Source organism: Ursus americanus, chromosome 2, assembly GCF_024610735.1.
Source record: "Ursus americanus isolate L20-20 chromosome 2, mUrsAme1.1.p, whole genome shotgun sequence".
Lineage (NCBI taxonomy): Eukaryota > Metazoa > Chordata > Mammalia > Carnivora > Ursidae > Ursus > Ursus americanus.
In genome coordinates, this window is record NC_142128.1 from 101,391,349 (window position 1) to 101,414,543 (window position 23,195).

General features: G+C 38.7%; 1 protein-coding gene across 8 annotated transcripts in view; it reads left to right on the forward strand.

The window, feature by feature from the left end:
• AHCTF1 (AT-hook containing transcription factor 1) overlaps positions 1–23,195 on the forward strand; it is a 77,230-nt gene that overhangs the window by 15,294 nt on the left and 38,741 nt on the right. For 6 of the 8 annotated variants that reach the window (XM_087859506.1, XM_087859511.1, XM_045796353.2 and 3 more), the window contains 10 exons: positions 516–769; positions 4,250–4,430; positions 8,225–8,432; positions 9,429–9,545; positions 13,650–13,734; positions 15,307–15,457; positions 16,955–17,087; positions 17,173–17,354; positions 17,822–17,883; positions 18,742–18,870. In XM_087859506.1, the coding sequence (XP_087715632.1) occupies positions 516–769; positions 4,250–4,430; positions 8,225–8,432; positions 9,429–9,545; positions 13,650–13,734; positions 15,307–15,457; positions 16,955–17,087; positions 17,173–17,354; positions 17,822–17,883; positions 18,742–18,870 (1,502 nt within the window). The other 2 variants (XM_087859508.1, XM_045796417.2) reach the window with 2 other exon arrangements.

Here is a 23,195-nt window from a genome sequence, read left to right on the forward strand (position 1 = left end):
GCAGGGTAGGTGGCAGAGGCAGAGGGAGAAGCAGAGAGCCTGGTGTTGGCCTCAATCCCAGGACCTTGAGGCATGACCTGAGCCGAAGGCAGACGCTTAACAAACTGAGCCACCCTGTAGCCATACATCTGTGAGCTAGTTATTTAACTGTATGAAAGTTTAACTAAACTTATTTCTATGTTGCCTCATCTCTGTTGAGGTGTGACAAGGAATAAATGAGATAATCTGTTTTATAGCGTACATGAAGGTACCACATGGCCTGCATAGTGACTTTACCAAATGGTTACTTTATTATTGAGGTCATAGTTGTTCAGTGTATTTTACTGATTTGGACCACTCTGTTCTATAAATGCTTGGATTTCACTTTGGAGATAATACATTATATATAGAATGAGCTATGTATTATATATGTAAAAGATCTAACTTCTATTTAGTTAGGGGTGTATGTGTACAGTATTAACATAAGCAACATTTTTGCTTTTTTTTTTTTTTTCTCCTCTTTCCCTTTCTTGCAGGGAGAAGAGGACTTGCTTGCCTGGCTTGTGGCCGACATCTGGAGGTAGTGCACTCTCTGACCGGAGAGCGGCTGTCTGCGTACAGGTTCAGTGGAGTCAATCAGCAGCCTCCTGTGATCCTGGCTCTGAAGGAATTCTCTTGGCAGAAGAGAGTTGGATTGTTAATTGGATTAGAAGAAGCAGAAGGGAGTGTGCTCTGTCTTTATGACCTTGGCGTGTCCAGAGTGGTTAAAGCAGTCGTTCTTCCTGGAAGGGTAGGTACGGGTTAAGGTCTGTGAGCTTCTGCTTTCAGAGCCGAGCCCCTGCTGGTGACATTGGCGTGTTCACTTTGAATGTTCACGGAGCTGTACATTTATAATTCGTTTCTTTTATGACATTGTGTTATTTTTCATTAAAAGTTCAGGATAAAAAAGAGGTTAAAGATAGTATATTATCAAAAGAACATAATGCTTAAAATAGAACTTTTCTTATTCTTGGTTAGGAAATTGCGGAGTGAAAGTAGGGATGACATTAAGTGTTTTAATAGTCTTTTTTATGAAAAGTATCATCTGAGGCTTGTTATCTTCAGTTGTGTTTTTTGAGGACACTGTAAGTTTATATTTAAATATTGTATTCATTTGTATTGCCTTTTTTTGTTTTTTCTTTTTTAATTTGAGACTGTAGCCTTGGAGCAATATGGAAAATATGTCTTCACTGTTGTTTAGAGTTTGAATAATATTGAAATAGCGGCTTCATTTATAATCACCATTTATTAATTCTAATGTATGTATGCCTTCCATATGCCAGTAGTAAGTACTTTGAATTCAGGTTGTTTCTTCAGCAGGTTTATTCCTGCTCTTTCATACTAAGAAAAAGTATGTCCTTGACAAATACACACACACACACATAAATAGAAAATGATGTAAGAGTATAATTCTCTCTGTACATAGTATGGAAAAATATGTAATAAATACATAATAGTTTATAAACAATATACAATATGGACAATATATAAGCAATATACAAATAATATTTAACATACAAACAAATGTATGCATGCATACAAATGTTATGTTGTGGTCAGGGAATCGCATTTTTAAAGTTAAGAGGGAGATAAATGTCAAAGTACTATGTTTTTGCAGTTTGGGGAAGCTGGCTCTGGACAAATGTAGGGGTCTGAAGTGGTTTATAGCCTGGTTATCTTAAATGTACTTGCCAGTGCAGATTTTATTAAAGGCAGAATTAATTTAGCAGTTTATTGAGTATACTGTAGATCAAGTTATGTGCTAAATTTTGGAGATGAATAGATAAATAGAACTTGGTCCATGCTGTTGAAAAGGCTGGTAATTTAGTGGGAGAAGACAGGTCATGAGTTTACAGCATAAATATAGTAAGGATTTTGATAAACTCAAGCACATGGACCATGGAAACGTGGATAGTTTCTACTCATAGAGCTTGGACATTTCAAGCAGAGACTGGCCTGTAAAAAGTGGTAGTATATGGAACATTTGGGAGCTGAGCTTATTGCGAATGGCTGCGGGAGAGGGGAAGGCGGAAGTGGCGTCTAGAAGTGCTGAGCGTTGACATGGTAAATGACCTTGTTTGCAGTTAGTGGCCTCTCCGCCTGAAGTCTCTGAAGTCATTTGAAGTTTAAAGCAGAACTCTGGTGTAAAAAGCTCGGTGGACTGGAGTAGTTCGGGCAGATAATGATGGTGAGCGGAACCAGGGAAATGACCCTAGAAACGGAGAGGATGGGGCAGATTCAGAATATATTCAGGAGGCAACATGGACAGGACCTGTTGATCATTTGGTTAAGAGTAATTGAGACAGAACGAGAGTTTTATTTTTTAAGGTTTTTTTTTTTTTTAAGATTTTATTTATTTATATGTCAGAGAGACAGCCAGCAAGAGAGGGAACACAAGCAGGGGGAGTGGGAGAGGAAGAAGCAGGCTCCCAGCAGAGGAGCCTGATGTGGGGCTTGATCCCAGGACTCTGGGATCACGCCCTGAGCCGAAGGCAGACCTTAACAACTGAGCCACCCAGGATCCCCTATTTTTTAAAGATTTTTATTGATTTATTAGCACGCTTGTGCGCACAAGCTGGGGGAAGGGCAGAGGCAGAGGGAGAAGCCGACTCCCAGCTGAGCAGGGAGTCTGACGCAGGACTCGATCCCAGGACCCTGAGATCATGACCTGAGCTGAAGGCAGATGCTTAACCCACTGAGCCCCCCAGGCACCCCGGAACAAGAGTTTTGGGTAAGTTCCTGGTTGCTCAGTTGTGTGGATGGTTGGCATCCCATGGAAGAGGGAGGAGAAGGGAAGGATTGGGAGAGTAGTGATAGATAACTTTCCATAGAAGTTTGGTTAACTAGTTGTTTTTGGCTAGGGCACAGTATCCCCTCTTAAATTTGTTGGCTTTTAACTGCGTTACATTAAAATTAATTAAGGTACCATTATTTATTAATTCATAGAGTATTTGTATGGGGAATGCAAACTGAGATAGATTTCTTAACCCCTATCTGAGGGAACTGAAGAGACTGTGCTCTAGTGTTTATACACATTATTGCCATACTTTAGAAAAGGAAGACAGTCCATGAAATTACAGCCTTCAGAATTAGAAACACTGTAGAATGTTTTGTATACCAATGAAATGAAATACAGACAGAGCCAGGCTTTTGTCTATGGTAATAAATTACAGCCTGAAACAAACTTTGCTCTTATATTAACATATAAACCATTGATAATAAATTTCCTCTTTTCTTTCCAGGACTCATCAGTATTATAGTAGAAGTCACTAAGTACTTAATTATCATATATCATACGTAATTCTTGTGAAGTAATAGGAAACAGAAGGAAAGCTGAGTGTAAAATACAGTCTGTTTATTAGGTATGGAAATTTAAAATTTGACTCACGAGAGGAAGGGGTAAAAACATAACTGTAATGTAGTTACAGTATGATTTTTAAAAAAATAATTTAGGTGCACTGAGTGTTATACGCAACTAATGAGTCATCGAGCCTTACATCGGAAACCGGGGATGTACTGTATGGTGACTCACATAATATAATAAAAAATCATTAAAAAAAAAAATAAGTTCTTGTTAAATGTCAGTGATCCGGTCACTGCCGAAGCTTAGTGTGATGTCCATTATAATATGGCCCTTTTAAAGAAGGTTAGACCCTCTTCAGGCTTTAAGGCATAAACAGGACTTTTATTTTAAAAAGTAAACAGTAAATTTTTCTTGAATGATTTATTTTTACTCTTCCTTAGGAGAAGAGGCTATGTGATCATGGAGTAGCTGGTTGAGAGCTTTGAAGAGAAAAATCTAGGTTTGAGTTTTACACTTAATGTGTGTGTGACTTGAATAACCCCAAGCTAAACTTTCTAAGCTTCCAGGTGGTTTCGTCTTGGAACAGTAGAATTATATTTGATCCAGTATCCAGGGTTATCATGAATGTTACATGAACCAATTAGCACAAGGCCTGGCATAGAGTATGCTTTCAGTAAACATCAGTTATTCCAACTGCGTGATCTGTTATATATTGAAATAATGGTGTCATTTCTGTTTTATCTGAAGATTTCATTATGTTACTCAGATTCACAAGTATCAAATGCAAATTTATAATTCTCTTTTAGAAAATGTTTAAATCCATGATAACTAATAACCTGCTTTAACCTCCAGATTTGTTTGTTGTGTTTTTTAATTGTATTTTCTCACTTTGTATAAGAAAAACGAATGCTGTTTTCTGCTTTCTAGGTGACAGCGATTGAACCCATAATTAGTCATGGAGGAGCCAGTGCGAGCACCCAGCATTTGCACCCAAGCCTGCGATGGCTCTTCGGTGTGGCTGCAGTGGTGACCGATGTTGGACAGATCCTTCTTATTGACCTGTGTTTGGATGACATGTCATGCAGTCAGAATGAGTTAGAGGCCTCAGGTAATTGTTTGAAACCCAAAACTGAGCATATTCTGAATATTCTGATGCAATGGATTGGGTTTGTTTTGTTTGTTTGTTTTTTAAATAGTGAAAAATTTTTGCGTAGAAGCTTCTTTTTTGTGTCTTTGTTTCTTTTATTGTTTGGACCTATTGTATTATTGTTTTGGGCACTGTGGATGCTTTTTGCATGAGTTACTCTGTTTCAGTGATGAGGTGTTTATATTACTTATTAAGGTAGGTCTTAAAAGAGATAGAGATTTTGATTTGTTTTTCCATATACACTTGAAAAATAGCTGTTACTAAGTATATGCCAGAAGAAAGGCTGAAGGTATAAAATCTTGATTTTTATCAGACAGTATAAAATTATCCAGCTGTGTAGGATCTAACAGTTTGTTTTTGGCACACTGATAATGTGCCTACCGTAAGACCAAGTCAGAAATTAGGTAATGTAATAGGAAATAACAGTAGTAATCGAAGGTTTTCTTTCACGAAATAACATCCTAAGATAGAACTAACGCTACTCAAATTTTTAAAAAGTGAGGAGACAATTTTCTTCCTTTAATACTATACTTAATGTTTATATCTTCTCCTTATCAAGCGCTTTCAGTTCTTTGACTTTTATTTATGGAACATTTATGTGATTGATTTATGCAGGGAGGAGAGCTAACCTAGAAATCTTAAAAGAATGTATGTGTTGTAGTTTCTGGAAAGGACCATTTGATCTTGAAGACCTTCTTGATAGTTAAAGTAGTCCTGTAATATTAGGGCAGATCTGTTTCCCTGTGGATCTGCTAAGAAACAAATGATCATTATTTTATCCTAATTTATAATGAGCATAACTAATAAAAATTGTCAGTGTGTAGTAAAAGTGATTAAAACTGCAAGTAGTAAAAATTGTATTTAACCAGAAATTTAAGAAGCAAATCAGAGTTCCGAGCAAAATTTTAAATCTGTAAAATATGACTTGAAAAAACTTGATTTGGCAGAAAAATGGCCACATGGACACTTAAAAAAAAAAATCCTCACAGTGTGAAAAACTTTATCTTAAAATCTGATATGTAGGAAGATCTGACTGATTAACCCTGGGTAAAGTTTAAGAGAAAAGAATTGACTAGCAGAAATAACAGTAACTAAAAATGAATTTATAGAATATTAGAAATGTTTGAATTGCTTTTTATAGAAAGTTGTTAGAGGAATTCAGTAGTCTTGATGGAGTTTTGTTCCAGAGGTTTTTTTTGTAGATAATATAATTCTAGATGTAAGGGTAATTGAAATGATTGTATTCATAATTACAACTCTCTCCAGACCAAAATAGTGGAGTTAAAACATCCTTTATTTCAGTGGTCAACAATAAGCAGTTGAATCAGCCCAAGGATAATTGTATAATGGAACTCTTTGGATTGTGAAGAGATGAGAATTATTCCTCAGTTAAAAGATTTACAGAGCCATTGAATAAAAAATTGGGGTTTAATACAAAAATTTTTGTTTACAAAAGTAATTTATGATTACAGCTATTTGGACTTCACTGTAATACACATAACATAGAAAATGAAGTTCTGGGGTGCCTGGGTGGCTCAGTCAGTTAAGCTCAGGGTCTTGGGATCAAGCCCCGCATTGGGCTCCCTGCTCAGTGGGGAGTCTGTTTCTCCTCCCTCTGCCCCTCCTCCGCTTGTGCACTCACACTCTTTAATAAATAAAATCTTAGAAAAAAGAAAAAGAAATTCCTAATATTTATCATAGTATACTGTTTTACAACTTTTCCAAACTTAATGGTATTGTACATCTTTCCACATTAATATAGATAGAGTCTGCCTTATCTCTCGAATAAATGTACATTATTCCATTGTATGAAGTATTTATTTTGGCAAAGTTTAATCCTTGCTCTTCTTTGGAAAAATAATCAGAAGCAGAAGGGATTAGGAGGGTAATTGTTCAAGTACAATATATGATTTTTCCCCTCTTCATAACAGCATTGAGGGAATCTGCCCTTGCACGTGGTTGTATCAATATATGGGCCTGAGTATTTTTCCTTTTTATTGAAGATTTCAGAGATCTTTAAGTAGATAGAAGAATATAAGAACTCCCACATTTGTCACTTAAATTCAAGTTAGTTTTCAGAATTTACTGTATGTGCATCTTTTTTCTTTCTTTTTTCCCTCTTGCCCTTTTTGCCTCTGCACTAATTTAAAGCAAATATTGGTTGTCTTACTATATAATCATAATGCCATCACCAGTCCTAACTATATTAATAATAACTCCTTCGTATAGTCTGATAACTGGTCCGTAATCAAATGGCTGTGGTTGTCTCTAGAGCATCTTTTTGCATTTGTACTGTTTGAATCCGGATCTGAACAAGGTCCACATACGACATTTGAGTTATATCTTCTGTCTCCTTGAATGTAGAGCAGACCTTCCTCTATCTCTCCTTTCCTATTTATTTTTAGTTCTACTGACTTGCTGAAGAAGTTTATCTGATGGAATGCCCCACATTTTGGAATTAGCGGAGTGTTTTCATGTGGTGTCATTTACATTTTGTATTTACTGCAAACATAAGTTAGCTCTGATTAGTGCAGATGTGACATTTGGCAGGGACACTTCCAGAAGTGCTGGGTATTTCCTACCATATCACGTCAGGAGGACGCCGTGTCTTGTGGGTCCAGATGATGACACCGTGATCCTTCATTGTCCAAGTTTCCCATCTACTTTGTACCAGTGATTCACAACCAGGGGTGACGTTTGCCCACTAGGGGATCTTTCATAATGTCCTGGGGACATTTTTGGTTGTTGCTTCTGGAGGAAGATGGTGCTATTGGCATGTAATAGACAGGCCTGGGGATGCAGTTCACCGTCCCCTCAGCAGAGACTTACCTGACCCAGCATGTCCATGGAGCCAAGCTTGAAAAACCATATTTAAATTAATTGTTTCATCCATCAAGATTGTTACCTTAATCTCTTGATTCAGTAGGGGTTACAAAATTATTTAATTTTTGTTTGTTGATTTTGTTTGTCAATTTTCTCATTAACTAGGGCTGTTTGTTTACCCTGAAATACAATTTATACAGAAGAGGCAGGGTAAATGCTTACTGTTTGTTTAAGTACTAATTTTCAGAGGAAGGAGCCTGGGTACCCAGTTACTTAAAATGGTTCAGTAAGGTCTTTTGTCGGTGAGGAGGACAGGAACTCAGGAGGTTTTGCATACCTAATGCGTTTCATTCATTTACTTTCATTATTGTTTACTGATGTTCAAAAGAAAACAAATTTTTTTTTAAACTAATAAGAACCCCTTCGTGTAGTCTGACAAATCCCCTTTAGACTTTATCATGATAGTTTCCTAGATTTCTGACACAAGATGTACTAGGTTCATCTTACATATTTTCTGCCCCAGACCTGGAAACCGGCCATTTCTCCAAGGGGAATGTTTAGGTTCTTAGTTCTAAATTTGAATAAAGAAACCCATCAGCCTTTTTTTTTTTTTTTTCCCAAAAAGAAAAGAAAACTCCTTCAGCTTTGTTATGATTATAAGGAAATTGTGTAATCCTTTTTTCAAAAGTGTACTTCAGATAATATTTGAGATGTACTGTGAGGTTTTTAAAAAATTACACAGTTAAATGTATTTTGAAAATTAGAGCATTTAACTAGGTATGGTTGGCTGTTCTATAGTTCAGTGTGCTTTGTTATCACTAATCTGATTTTAACTGACCACTGTAGTCCTCTGCTGCAGCTTGAATAGTGGCTGACACATTTGCTTTTATGGTTGTTATGATCTGTTAATCTCACTTGTCTTGTTTTTCTAGACCTTGAAGTTGTAACCGGCATCCCGGCCGAAGTGCCACACATCAGGGAGACTGTGATGCGTGAGGGCCGTCACCTGTGTTTCCAGCTGGTGAGCCCGTCGGGCACCCCCGTGTCAGCCCTTCGCTACATCAGCAGGACGAACCAGCTCGCTGTGGGCTTCTCTGATGGCTACCTCGCTCTTTGGAACATGAAAAGCATGAAAAGAGAGTAAGTACGACTTTCTTCTCTTACTTGGTTATTGGTAGTTTCTTTCTGAATATAACTTGTACTTAATTATTACTGTTTTAAAATTAGCATAAAGAGAAAAGGGTATGGTTAAAAATAAGAAGTCTTTTTTTTTTTTTAAGTTTTATTTATTTAAGTAATCTCTGCACTCCATGTGAGGCTCAAACTCATGACTCCAAGATCAAGAGTTGCATGCTCTTCCAACTGAGCCCACCAGGTGCCCCTCCTTTTTTTTTTTTTTTTTTAAGTAAAAAATGTTTTAAAACAATTGCTGCAAAATTAACCCTTTATTGAGAGGGGAGTGGCCCTTAATTGAAGGAGGTAGCAGATCAGCATTATAGACCTTTAATCTCTACGAAAATTGAAGTAGATGCCTGTTTTTCTCATAAGTTATCAATTTAATATTTCTTCATTTTTTTCCAAGGCATATTGGATTTTGGGGGGGGGGTACCTGTGATGAAACAGCAGTGCTCTTGCCTAGTAGCTCCCTAGGGCAAGTCCACCTCGACTTGCTTGAGAACCTCTTACCAGCCCTTGTCTTTGAGTTGCTGCTAAGTGAGTACCTGGAGAACCTGGCTCCTACGGTCTTCCCAATGCTGTCACCTCTTGGCTAACTGTTTTCTGAGTGGTTTGTGGGACCACTGGGGAGTTGTGATGGGGAAACTAAGTGAGGGCAGCTGAGGTGGAGTGTTGTGTCCGTGTTCATCTTTCCCAGGGGGCCTCTCACTGGGAGCAGCCCGCGGTGGCATACCCCCACCTGACAGGAGGGGCTAGTTCCCGCACGCGTGTATGTGGCCGCGTTCGTCGTTTGGCCGTGCCTGCGGTCTCACTGTCCTCTGCCCTGTGCTTTAAGATCCGACGATCGTGTGAACAGTAGTAGTTGCCTTGACCTAGATTCTCAAATGAGACCCCTTATCCTTTCTGCGTGAAATTATAACTTAAAAGTATGAACTGTCCTCCATTCTGTCCCTGTTGTAGGTACTACACGCAGCTGGAGGGTGGAAGAGTTCCCGTGTACGCGGTCACTTTTCAAGAACCGGAGAACGATCCGCGTAATTGCTGTTACTTGTGGGCTGTTCAGTCAACACAAGATAGGTAAGTGTGACGCGTGTGGTTTTTAGAAATACTTGGCAAACATGAGACAGCAGTTGATTTCTTTTGGAAAGCCTTGTAGTATATTGTCTTTTTAGTGAAAACAGCATAATTTGGTGAATTACCGAGTGGTAGTTGAAATGATTTTGAAAGTTTAAATGATTGTTTCTACGTGGTTGAATAAATTCTGGGATACCGTAAGAAATGGTGCTTGTGTGGCTTGTTTGAGTGCTGTTTCTAAGAGTAGGCAGCCTCTTACTGCCTTGGACAATTTCTGTGGCCTTCTGTATTCTAACACTTTTCTAATCTCATTTCTTCTCTTTGTTGTGTATGCCTTTCTCGTTTTTATTTATTCTTACTCTTTTCCCTGGTCCTCCTGTTTGCCTTTTTTAGTATATTCTTAGCATTAATTTGGCTAATTTTTCTCTGTCATAAGATCTAATTTTGTCCCAATTATAGCTGGTGAGAAATCTTTCCTTTCAACTGGATTCTAATCCATTGAGTTTATTCAAGTAAAATAGTGTTAAGTATTGATTTTCTCTTATTTTTCTTTGGTGTTCTGTTCTTTCTTGGATGATGAGTGAAACAGTTGAGCTTGTGGTATAAATGCTGTGATGGTGATAACGTGCGGTTCCCAGTACTTTTTCTTCCCAAGTCCGTCCTACTGTGGGCTCTGAGTACCTGAATTGTGGTCAGTTTGGATTTTGTGTTCCATGTCCCCACTTGGTGGTTTGGTCTTGCCTTTCTCTGTCGTAAGTCAGGAAATGAAGAATTGGTTTGCCACTTTGAAATTTGTTATTCCTGGAAAAATGCTGAAATGGAAAATACAGAGCCCGCTCTTGGGCTATCCCTCCTTGAGTGAATCCCGTATTTCCATTCATCCGAGTGTAGCGGGGGCAGCAGCAGTTGGAGGGATGTGCCCTGTGAGGGCTCTGGTTGGTGGGCAACGTGAGGGGACTTTTATCTAAACAATCCGATTGTATCCTGCTTATTTTTCCTCCTAGGATTGTCTCTTAAGATAAGTTCTATTAATTTTTTATGTTCTTTATGTGGGTTTTTGTATTTTACTTTTTCTGAATTTTCACACACTAAACTCTTGAGTGCTTTCGTCTTATTTTGGAACTTGGTGAATAAGTCTGCCTTCTTTTTTACCATACCACTCTTGATTCTTTTCGTGTTATCTGTAAGTGATGCCCACTCTGTTCTTACAATCATGAAACTATCTGAATATTCTCTGTTCCTGATATTCTTTTGTAAAATCCTTGTGAACTGTATGCACCTCCCTTCATCCTTTTTTGAGGTGTTTTCAGAGCTCTCTACTGCTGATTCTTGAACAAAGTGGGAGCTGGGGCTCTGACCCCTCTAGGCCATCAGACATCCATGTTTAACTTTTGTACCCCCTCCCAAATTTAGCTATTAATAGCCTGCTGTTGAACGAGGCCTTACCGGCAAACATTAACAATTAGCACATATTTCGTGTTAAATGTGTTACATACTGTATTCTTTTAATAATGCCTAACTTTTTGCCCAATTTTTTCAGCATATCTGTGCTGTGCAGTTCATCTGCAAGTTTTTTCAAATTGTCACAAATGTCCGAAAAATTTCCCATTGTATTTATTGAAAAACTCTGCATACAAATGGACCCATACAGTTGAAACTTGTGTTGTTTGAGGGACAAAATGTATTTGCATTTGAAGCACAAATGAATCATAGTTTAAAATATGGGCAGAATATACAGTTTTCTGTTTCTCTTACGGTGATGCCTGTATTTACTTGTTTTTATTATTCACAGCACACTGAGTAAGTAACCCGTAGGAACAATTCTCTGATGACTTTTAAACCACTTTCTAGTACTGTATATAATATTCTTTTAATAGGACAGGGTTAATTTAATTGGTAAATTGGATTATTTATTCCTACATGATTTACTTTGCATTTGTCACTATTATTGACGTGAGATATTTTTGAGAGTGGTATTTTCGTGGACTTCTAGTCTTTGATTTGGGCCTTTAAATTAGTAGGTCATGGGCCTCTTTGAGAATCTGATGAAGGCTGTGATAAATATGTGTCTGTAATATGATTTAAAGCAGAATTCCTCACCTGTGGTCTGTGGGTAAACCTAGAGCAGTCTATGAGCTCCCGAAAATTGTATATAATATTATTTACATTTGTTTGTATATGAACAATACATAATTAAAAAATATATGTACACATATACAAATAATATTTATACACATGTATAAATAATACGTATGCAAACAGCACATATATAAGTAATATTTATACACATATTGGTATGTATAAATAGATGGTATTATAAGTAGGTGAAAATAATATTAACATAGATTATAAGTCCAAATTAGATCATGTGGTCCTTCCTTTTCCCCATCAGAGTGGTTATTTAAACAGAATAAAAAAGGAAAAAAACCAAAGAATCACTGTAGGGTGATTATACCACCACAGAATTACGTAGGTATAGATCTAAATTGTTGCCATAGTGCTCATCAATTATAATAAAAGCCACATTAATTTTTTAAAAATTGATTTTTATTTAAATTCAGTTAATTAACATATAACGTATTATTGGTTTCAGAGGTAGAGTTCAGTGATTCATTAGTCAAGCCACATTAATATTGTAATATGGAATAGTGAATGAGAAAACTGACTGGTGTTCCCTTTAATGTTGGTTGTGTGCAGTTTATCCTGTTTAACATTTGGTGTTTTAGAGGTTATTTGTCTTTGTTTTATGTCCATGTATTTATTCATTCCACAAAATCATTGAGCGTTTATACGTGCTAATGATTGTTGTAGAGAACGTAGCGGTGTGTAATGCCAATAAATTTCTATTCTTCTAGATGTTCTATTTCAGCAAGTATATTTCCTAAATATACTTCACATAATTTCAGGTAGTATTAAATACAGAAATACAAAGCTGGGAGGGGAGATACAGAATGTGTGGTATAGGGAATGGCTCTTTTAGTGTAGTTGGGAGATTTGAATGAAGTCAGTTGGGGCAGGTAGATAGGAGAGCCATAGGGAGATATGGGGGAAAGAATGCAGAGACCTTAGAAAGAAAAATGCCTCAAGGAAAAGCAAGAAGAGCGGTAAGGGGTAGAATGCAGCCTGGTCACAGATCAGGTCAGAAGAGTAGAACTAGTTTACATAGGACCATGGAGGCCTGGTAAGATAAGTATATGAATTTGGTCTGGCTAGACCAGACCAATTAAATCGATTTCTGGTGGTAGGTCTGAGCATTAGTATTTTTTCAAAGTTGCCTTGGTGATGCTAATAATAAGCAACCAAGATAGGGAAGCACTGGTCCAGAGAACAGCTAGAGAAGAGAGCTGGGACTCCTGAACGTGGCGATAATTGATGATGGAGAAGTAGAGGGTAGAACAGCCAGCAGAGGACTACGGATAGTGTCGTGCGAGGAACACGAAGATCGTGCAGCATCCTGGAGGCCAAGTAGAATATGTGTTCTCAGAAAGATCAACCAGAAAGAGTAAGAATTCACATTCAGGCAATATGGAAATCTGTGCTCTTAATACTTCCTGCCTGCTGTCCTTGACAGTGAGGAGTTGATTTGGGATCTTTGCTTTATAGTCATATGTGTAGCCCTCATTCTTTGGTCCCCGGCAGCAAGATCTTCATTTTAGGTAGAAGCCTAAGGAGATGGAGGAAGAAGCCAGGAAGAAGGAGCAAAGGGCATGCAGCCCCTTAGGATGGTTTTCTGTAGTTGCCACAGGATGATTCTGTGTACCTCCTGTTCGGCCAGAACGTGGGCTTGCTGTGCCCAGCTCAGAGCACACCTGTTAAAGATGGGGAGAAGCAGCGTGGGGTAAACCGCTGTAGTCTCTGCCACATAAGGGGTCACCTAAAGTGTGCAAATAACATCAGCTTAGAAGTTAATTAGAATCTGTTAAAAATAAAAATCAGTTGCTGTTTCAAAGGACTGCATTTTGTGAAAACAGCCAAGTCACAGTAAGTTCTTCATGTTGACCTCGTTTTGTCCTATGTACCCAGTACTGTATCCTGGACAGAAAGAGCTGCTTGATGTGTTAGTAGAATCTTGAGTGTTTCTTCTCAGCTCGTTTCTGTTTCTTCCAGTGAAGGGGATGTGTTGAGTTTACATCTACTTCAGCTGGCCTTTGGTGATAGAAAGTGTTTGGCGTCAGGACAAGTCTTATATGAGGTAAATGGTACCGGGAATATGGGTTCATTATGACCATTTTATCATTGTTTGCCTATTTTAGTCTTTGTCTTAAAATATTAACATACTGAAGAGTTGTTATTCTAGTTAATACTGTATTCACGATGTAATGGGAAAGGTGTTAGATTAGGGATCAGAAGACTAGCTGTTTTAAAGGTAGCCGTCTTAACTTCCCCACGTATCATTTTCGTCTAAAATGAGGGGATTGGACAAGACTCATCTTGTGACCTAACGTACCCAGGAAAAATAGCCCCACTTTGTTGCTCTAATAATCAAGTAGTAAGCCATGGGGTGACTTAAAAGCAGTCTTGGGGCACCCAAGTGCCTCAGTCCATGGAGCATGCAACTCTTGATCTCGGGGTTGTGATTTTTGAGCCCCACCCATGCTGTATATAGAGATTACTTAAAAAATAATTTTTTTTTTTTGATGTTTTCTTGAAAAAGAGCTCAAGTGGGGTAGGGGCGGAGGGAGAGGGAGAGAGGGAATCTTAGGCTCCATGTTCAGCACGGAGCCCGATGTGGGGCTTGATCTCATGACCCTGAGATCATGACCTGAGCCAAAATCAAGAGTCAAATGCTCAACTGACTGAGCCACCCAACTAAAAATAAAAATCTTAAAAAAAAAAAAAATACAAATTTTTAAATTAAAAAAATGGTCTTGCCACTTATGAAAGAGGATAAATGCATTAGCTTTTCAGATGACTGTTCTTCCAGCTGAATTCTTGAAGAAAAAGTGGCGTGCTGCGAACAGCCACGTGGTCAGCCCCTACATTCCTCTCTATAGAACAGGCTTTCTTAGTGTAGTGTTTGAGGTTATGTGGATGGGCTTTAAAGAAGCCATGAAGAAGTCTTTGAATTATGTGTGACATTTTTATGATTATGCATTTTTCTGGGGGAAAATTTCATAGCTTTTGTGAGATTCTTTTCTTTTTTCCCCCTAAAGATTTATTTATTTGAGAGAGTAAGAGAGAGAGCACGCGTGCATGCCCAAGTGGGAGGGGTAGGGAGAGGAGGAGAGAATCATGGAGCCCAGTGTGGGGCTTGATCCCACGACCCCAAGACCACAACCTGAGCCAAACCCAAGAGTCAGACACTCACCTGACTACGCCACCCAGGTGCCCCAGCTTTTGTTAGATTCTTAGATTGATGAGCCAAAAAAAAAAAAAAAAAAGTACGGGCTGCTGTTCTAGAGCAAGAATTTCTCTGACAACAGAGGAGCAGGTTTGCTGGCCTGGAGTATCTTTGTACAGAATAGTGATGGTTAGTCCAGTTCACACTCCAGCCAAAAGTACCTGAACATTCCCGTGTTTGATAACTGCTTCAGAAGGTTTGTTGGTCACTATTTTCGAGAGACTAAATTTAGCCTTTTGTCTGTGTTTTATGCTATATAAAATTTCAGAGCCCTCTTCAGTGATTCGTTGTCTTTACTCTCTAACTTTTTTGTGTTTTCTTTGTATCATGTGAAAACTCTTCAAATTCAGAGAACATTTAATTTTTGAATGACTTCTGGCTTACAATTCTAAGATAGAGATTTGTGTACATTTTCTGTTTCAGGGGTTGGAGTACTGTGAAGAAAGATACACACTGGACCTCACGGGTGGCATGTTTCCTTTGAGGGGACAGACTAGTAATACCAGACTGTTGGGATGCCAGAGTATAGAGAAATATCGATATCATGGCGACAGAGAGGAAGGTATGAATGAAGGTTGGTTAAAAGCACTCATGTGTCATGTGGAATGCTTGATTTTAATAGTTACCTTGATGTAAGATTTATGACAGACTGCATTTTAGAGTTCATACTCCTGGCAGTTAAAAAATTGGAATACTGATTATGGAATTTCTTTTAGGTCTGTATGAGATACTCAGGATTCCTACTTTCCAGTTTGCTGTGCAGAACTCAAGATTCCAGTAGATTAAGGGACTTTAAGGAGAGACCCTTGTATTTTTTTTTTTTTTTAAGATTTTATTTATTTATTTGACAGAGATAGCTAGCCAGCTAGAGAGGGAACACAAGCAGAGGGAGTGGGAGAGGGAGAAGCAGGCTCTCAGCAGAGGAGCCTGATGCGAGGCTCGATCCCAGGACCCCGGGATCACGCTCTGAGCCAAAGGCAGACGCTTAACAACTGAGCCACCCAGGCGCCCCGAGACCCTTGTATTTTAATCCAGCTCTCTAAACAGACAAGAATGGTCTCTAGTTTTGACTAGTCATTGACTAGTCTATGGATAATGGTTCCCTCCGTGTATTTTTTGAGACATATGGCAAACATGCTTTGGTTGTCTTTAATTTTTCTCTTTCCTTTAGTATCATGCCTTCTTCCTGGTAAACAACCCTTGCATAGTAAAAATGGCGTGGATTTTGGAATCCAGCCGGCTTCAGATCTCAGCTCTGTCACTAGTTGTGACCTTTGACAAATTGTTTAACATTTCTGAGCCTCCTTTTCCCCATCCGTGAGTGGAATAGTTTTGCAAAGGGTGGCCATGAGAATGAATAACCTGTGTCGGCTCGTTCAGCTCTGGGCGTGCACAAGGGCCCTGCTTATGGTGTGCTTACTGGGATTCATCTTCATGGTTAGCTCCTCCGTCCCGGGCTTGTCCTCTGTGCTTGTCCCACATCTGCATTTGTGGCCCAGTCCTCACATCCAACTAAACATGCCCAAAACACAGTTCTTCAAAGTCTACCTCTTCTCATTCCCCACTCCCCTATTCTTTTTGTGTTTCCTGTTAGTTGTGTCTCAGATGTTTACTTTTTTCTCTCGTTGGTGCCTCTTACTTTGTTCTATCTTTCCATTCCTCACAACCACCATCCAGGTACTTGTCTTACCTGCTTTTCCCACAGAGCTGGATCGGCCCTTCTCGACTAGAATTAAGCCCTGGGCCTCAAAGTGTCCATTTTCGGTATTGATAGTCTCTGCTTCTGGCTGTGTTCCCTTGTTGGGAGAATATGCAGTCGAATAATTTTCTACTTTACTGCCAATATGTCAAAGTTGCCAAAGTGCTAAGTGAAAACAAGCCAGGATATGAGAAACAGTAAAGATATAAGTGAATGAAACCCTTCTTAGAGGACGAGCGATAGAAATGTGCTTCAACGTATCAAATATGATTAAAACTTCTTAATTTTATGACAGAATGTTGCTGAAATTTTATTTGGGGTAATTTTACTTCGGGATTATTTATTCAGTTTATAAAAATTCTTTTCTTTTAGCTCTGTCTCCTGATACTAGTGTTTCAGTCTTTACCTGGCAGGTGAATATATATGGACAAGGAAAGCCTTCTATGTATTTGGGGCTTTTTGACATAAATCGCTGGTATCACGCACAGATGCCCGATTCGCTAAGGTACGATTCCGCCCTCTCCTCTCTTTTTCATATTTGCATGTGTAGTAGCTCGGGCTTCAAACAATTTTGTAACATTTTCTTTTAGATCAGGAGAATATCTGCATAACTGCTCTTACTTTGCATTGTGGTCACTGGATTCTGTTGTGAACAAGACTTACCCACATTACATCTTGGATATACTAGTAAATGAGAGAAGCTTAAGTCGAGGAATTCCTCCTTCATATCCACCTCCTGAGCAGTTTTTTAATGCAAATATTTACAATTTTGGTATGTATTTCCCTAACATTACCTTTCGAGAAAAAGAACATGCATGAGTATGTGTGCGTGGGTGTTTGTGCATGCTATGTGTTTCTATAGTATGTGCGTGCATATGCGCGTGGTACGTATATAGTGTGTAGTGTATGTGTACATATAGTCACTGTTCATGTCTCATTACTGTTAGTTAATATATGGGTAACTTAGGGAATTAATTTGACACATACATGAGAAATTTAATACTTAGATATTTTATAAAGAAATTATCACTTATGAATTTGCTAGAAAAGATAACTGTTTATGTTAAGTTTGGCATCTTGTCAGGATGGAAATACCTGGAAAAATTATTTTAAAATTTATGAAATGTAATAATTTTGATATCTTGCCTAGCAGTCTCTTGTTAGGATACATTTTGTTGTATTAATGCCATCCAAGATAGAATATGTAAGCAGATTTTTTTTTTTACATCTTTTTTTTAGATGCCACTTGTTTGTTAAACTCAGGAATTGTTCATATAACTTGTAATGGCTTTCAAAAGGAGGTAGGTAACAACTAACAATGTGGACAGAGTGTGTCTTAATTGAACTGAAGTCAGATCGTGGATTTACACTTTATTTAGTGTTAATTATGTAAACTGTTGTTTCAGCCTAAATGATAGCTTCTGCTAGGTTTGTGATATGAGCAACTAGTATATCAGTTACTGATGGCAGCAGCCAGAAGAAGTATTGGGGTTGTGTGGATGTTAGCCACTTGAACCTTAAGGAAAAGAGCGGAAGTAGGTCAGTGCCTTCACCATATCGCTTTGTATCCATACTCTTAATTCTCTTTCTTCTCAGGAAGCTTATGAATAAGTGAAGTAATGCAAAAAAGGTGCCTAGCACAGTGCCTGGCACACAGCAGGCGATGACTATATGTTGAAAAAGACTTTTCCAGGAAACCACAAAATGGCAGATTTCAAAATTGATAATTGGCTAGATGTGCCTGAGTGCCATATTTGTACTTCATATTAGATCTGTCTTACATTAGATAAGGAGGTATAAACTGCAGGTGTGTGTGTGTGTGTGTGTGTGTGTGTGTGTGTGTGTGTGTGTTAAGATCTGTCACCAAGTCTGTCAGTGTTGGAGAAGGGTAACAGGGTTACCCGTCATAAAAACAAGAAACCACCCAAAGTACCCTTATCAGTAATATTATTTATAACTAGCAAGCATTGGTTTAGCTTAAGAACCTATAAACACTTTTCCTTGTAAGAAGTGTGAAAATGGAGTCTTACAATTTCTATTCAGTGTCTTTTAGCTTTATTCAAGATATCGAGTATAAAGTAGGGTGATGAGTTTATTAATTATTCTTAAATTTGATTATTTGAAATCGTGTATTGATGTTTATTCATCGATCTTTACAGACTTTGAGGTTTTTAAAGAAATCAGGAGCATCTCTCAGTGAATTCATACCTGATGGCTATAATCGATGTCTTATGGCTGGCCTTCTGTCACCAAGACTTACTGATACTCACCCTTCCAGTTTAAGTCAGGTGAGATGATTTCTAATGCTGTTGTTTCTTTTGAATCATATTATTAGCTTCCTATTATAATAAAAGTCTACTAGATAATTTCTGCAAAAGTAGATTCAGTAGTATAATGCTCACTCTGCATGATCAGTAGCTATGGTCTTGGGTTTGGCTTAAAATACATACACCCAGGGCTCAGTAGGCCATAACTTGGCACCAGATTCACTTAGCTGCAGAGAAGAATCTAGGACAGGAGGCACATCATGGCGACCTCAGGCGTTTCATGAGTACAAGTTGCTATCACAGGCCAGGGGCCATTTTCCAGCCCCTGTGAGAACTGCATAGGTGCAAGAGAATGAGATCTCGTGAGTGGAAGTCGTCTTGACTTAGGTGGATCTCATGATCTAGAACAAAAGTATGTGATCAGTGGCATGGGTGTCACTGGGAACTTGTTCTTGGTTTTTCTCACTGGGCTGTTGAATCAGAAATTCTAGGAGTGGAGCTCAGCACTTAGTGTTTTAATAAGCCTTTGATGTGGGGGCGCCTGGGTGGCACAGTTGGTTAAGCATCTGACTCTTGATTTCGGCTCCGGTCATGATCTCAGGGTCCTGGGATCGAGCCCTACATCGGGCTCCCTACTCCGCAGGTAGTCTGCTTCTCCCTCTCCCTCTGCCCCTGTGTTTGTGTCCACACTCTGTCTCTCAAATAAATAAGTCTTAAAAAAAAAAAAAAGCCCTTGCTGTGATTCTGATGCAGTGTTTTGAGAACCACTGCTTTATAGAAACCGGTTTCTTCTGAGAGCCTGGGAGAAGATTCCAGGTTCCTGCAAAACAAGGCCGTTCTAGAAGTCAGACTCACTCGTGGAAGCCAAAGTCTTAACTTCCTAGTGGTGGTTTATAATCCATTCACAGTTTTCCTGGTCCCAGTACATTCTACCTACCAGGAGACATTTTACCAATAAACAGTGTTGCCTGCGGATAGCTCATAATTCACATTTATTTTAAGTCATTATTTGTTAGTAAAACATGCTGGAATAAAGGAAGCTCCATTTTCCCATGAAGGAAGAGAAAATGTTAACTCTCCCCAAGTAGTGTTTGAATGAAGTTATTTTAAAAATTACAGATGTGTAACATTATGATTTGCTGGAAAAAGAGCCTTTTAAACATCCGTTGGAATATAAATATTGCCACTGTTGGTTTAACACTTAGGGTTGGATTTTAATACTTAATTTCATGAAGTGAAGAGAAATATTCGATAGTATTTTCATTGGGAGTCTCCCCCACTCCTTACCCCTCTTTTATATTTTTGTACCTGTGTAAATATTTACTACATGGTCATGTCATGATCATGATTGAAGTTAATATTATTATGTAGCTTGTTTTTTTCCTGGAGTTTCCAAGTGGCCTTTTTAAACAAAACAAAACCTGCCTAGTCTCACACAAGCTTAGTTTTTTCTTCTCAGTTTGTTTTTGCTCTTTGTGAAGCCCCTTTAGACGGAGGCTGTGACCTTCTGTTAGATTACCTTTGTTGCCCAGCAGTTTGTTGCCTTTGCCTCTGGTTCTGTTTTGGGGGAGATTTCTTCATTCTCTCCCTGTCTTCCTATTAGCTTTTTAAAACTTTGACTCTCATTTAAAATTTCTCTGAGTACTTTTTCTTTGATCCGTCTTTTGTTCATAGTATCTGTTTTATGGATGAACTAGCCCCTGTCCGTGTGTGGTCACAGTCTTACTTGGTTCTGTGCATTAGCTCTGTTTCCTCTGCAGTCCGTTTTCTTCCTTTAGTCTCTTTGGTGCCAGTGGCTCTCCTAACGTGTATGGCGGCCCTTGGTCATCTGTTCGTAGGTCAGTAACAGATGATACTCTTTTTTTGTGTGGGTATAGTCCATGCGGAGGCATCCTTTTCTTGAGGATAGTAGATGGGACGTGCATCATTTCAGGGGAGAAGAACCATACTTTGTTTGGGGCCGTTCCATTTTTCCAAAGATCTGTGAGGCAGGCATCTGTGGTTCTTTGCTGTGGGGTCACGGGGGAGGGGGGGGTTACGACTGGCTGTTCCACAGACTTAAGCGCCCACCGGTTGCCTATTTTCAGCCCCGGGTCTGACCACTCTTGCCCCCCACTTTTCCTCTGTACTTGGTGTCTCCAAGGATTTAGCCTGAGGGCTCAGAGAGCTAACCCAACTCCATTCTTATCTGTAGCTCCCCCCTGTGAGGACCTACGGACACGGTTTCCCTCACACTGCTGAGTCCGTCACCTTTCCTCATGACTGCTGTACACGGATTTTGTTGAGCTGTCTTACCATGATGTCTTCTCTTTTCTTTGCCCTCGTTGATTGATACCTTTCTCTGCTCTTTACGATCATTCACTGGGGTCTGGTGATGATACGGAGGCAGCAAGTAAATGGCTGTGCGTGATGTTCCATCTTTATCCACAGGTAACAAGAATTTCCTTTTGTTCAGAAAAGGCTAAAGCAGTTTATGGGGTTTCTTTTGTTCATTGTGAGTAATACGGTCTTTTTAACCCATCTACCTGGTGAGAGTTATGGAAGAATTGCTAACACGTTGTGCTGAAGAGATCTCTTCTGTCTAATGGCCCAAGAACGCTGTTGAGAGTTATGTTTGATAAAACAGCATCATCCAACTATGGGCTGTTGATTTCCAACCATATGTGTTCAGAGGACACCTTTGATCAGTCTTTTGTTCATAGTATTCTGTTTTATGGTGTCCATTCCCCTGCCTCAAGAAGACAGGAGAAAAAGCACCAGATTCAAGATGGCTTTCTGCAGCTCTTGATTGGGTCCATAGAAAGACCTTAGGGAACTTTGGCTTCCGTGGCCCTGCCCTTCCTGACGGCAGAGAACTCACTGCTCATCGTCCTCAGGAACTTGGGCGCTCCGGGCGCTCCAGGTGCTCTGTTCGTTTAACTTTCTCACTTTAGGGAACTTAATACAGATTATTTTTTTCTAATTACATACTGTCAAATTTAGCTAAAGCAATAGTATCTTAAAAATGCGAAACAAGAAAAAATTACCTGTAATTCAGCCATGTGAATAAAACAGCATTTAGTGTTTTCTGTGATTAAACCGGGTATTCCAACCCGTTTTGGGTTTTTTCCAATCACATAAATAATACACAAATAATTTGAATTTAGAAAATTGGCTAAAGTGTATAGAGGCATGTAACTATTGGCATTTTTTTGACCATTCTTCATCTACCTTTTTTTTTTTCCTTTTAACTCCATTCCTAGAATAGGCCCAAATTAAACTATATTCTTTAGTAATGCACATGTAGACCTAAAAGAAAAGCAAGAAGATGATGACTTCAGGAGGCAGGAGAGGGGTCATGGTTGCATGGTTGCCATGGGAGATGGGAGCGGGGGCTGGGATTTGCTTTGATCAGGTTGGAGCAGACATAGCTTCCAGGTTACTGCCAAGTATTCTCCATCTAAACCTGGGTGGGGGTACTGTCAGTGTTCACGTTGTAATCATTTGTATACATGGTGCATGGACTTCATGTATACTTTTCTTTCATCTGTCTCTTTATATATCCCTCCTTCGTATACATGAAAAGGATGATACAGATGCAATTTCATATTTAATTGACTGGTCACTACTCTGTTAATTACCTATTTATAGGTGTTACCCTTTTTTTACTGGGTTGTCGATGGAAATTCTCTATGGTACATATATTTACCCTTTTTGTTCTAAGTCTTCTAGATCGTCCCCTTACTGTTTTCCTCTTGATTTGTGTTATGGTATCTTTTGCTACATACAAATTAATATTTTTGTAGTCAGATGTATTTTATAGCTCTGGCTTAAAAAGTCTAACACTTAAATGTTTCGTTAACGTTTAAGGCTTCAGTTCGTCTTTGTGTATCACATCAGGTAAAGGTTGATTTTCTTTCTCCCGATGATGATGAGTCCAGCTGTGCTACACCACTTATAAAATAGAACACAGAATATCCTTTTCTCTTGCTACTGAGATAGCACGTTTATTTGATTTCCTGTGTCTATGTGTACTGGGTATCTTTCTCTGGGATTTAATTTCTTCCCATTAATCTGATGTATTTCTGTGCCACTCTAATATACATAATTGCTTTAATATTTGCTAATGCGGCTCTTTTTTCCTATAATTCTCAATAGTTATTTATTCTTTGTATTAATTATAATTTTATCCAGCACCCCCATTGGAACTCTTTATGGAAATTTGTTATATTCATATATTAATTTTGGAGAGAATTGATATTTTTATCATCATCCCATCCAAGACTAAATGGTATATATTCCCATTTATTCAGGGTTGGTTTTTCTATCAGCAAGAGCTTATGGTTCTTTTCTTACGGATGTCTTTC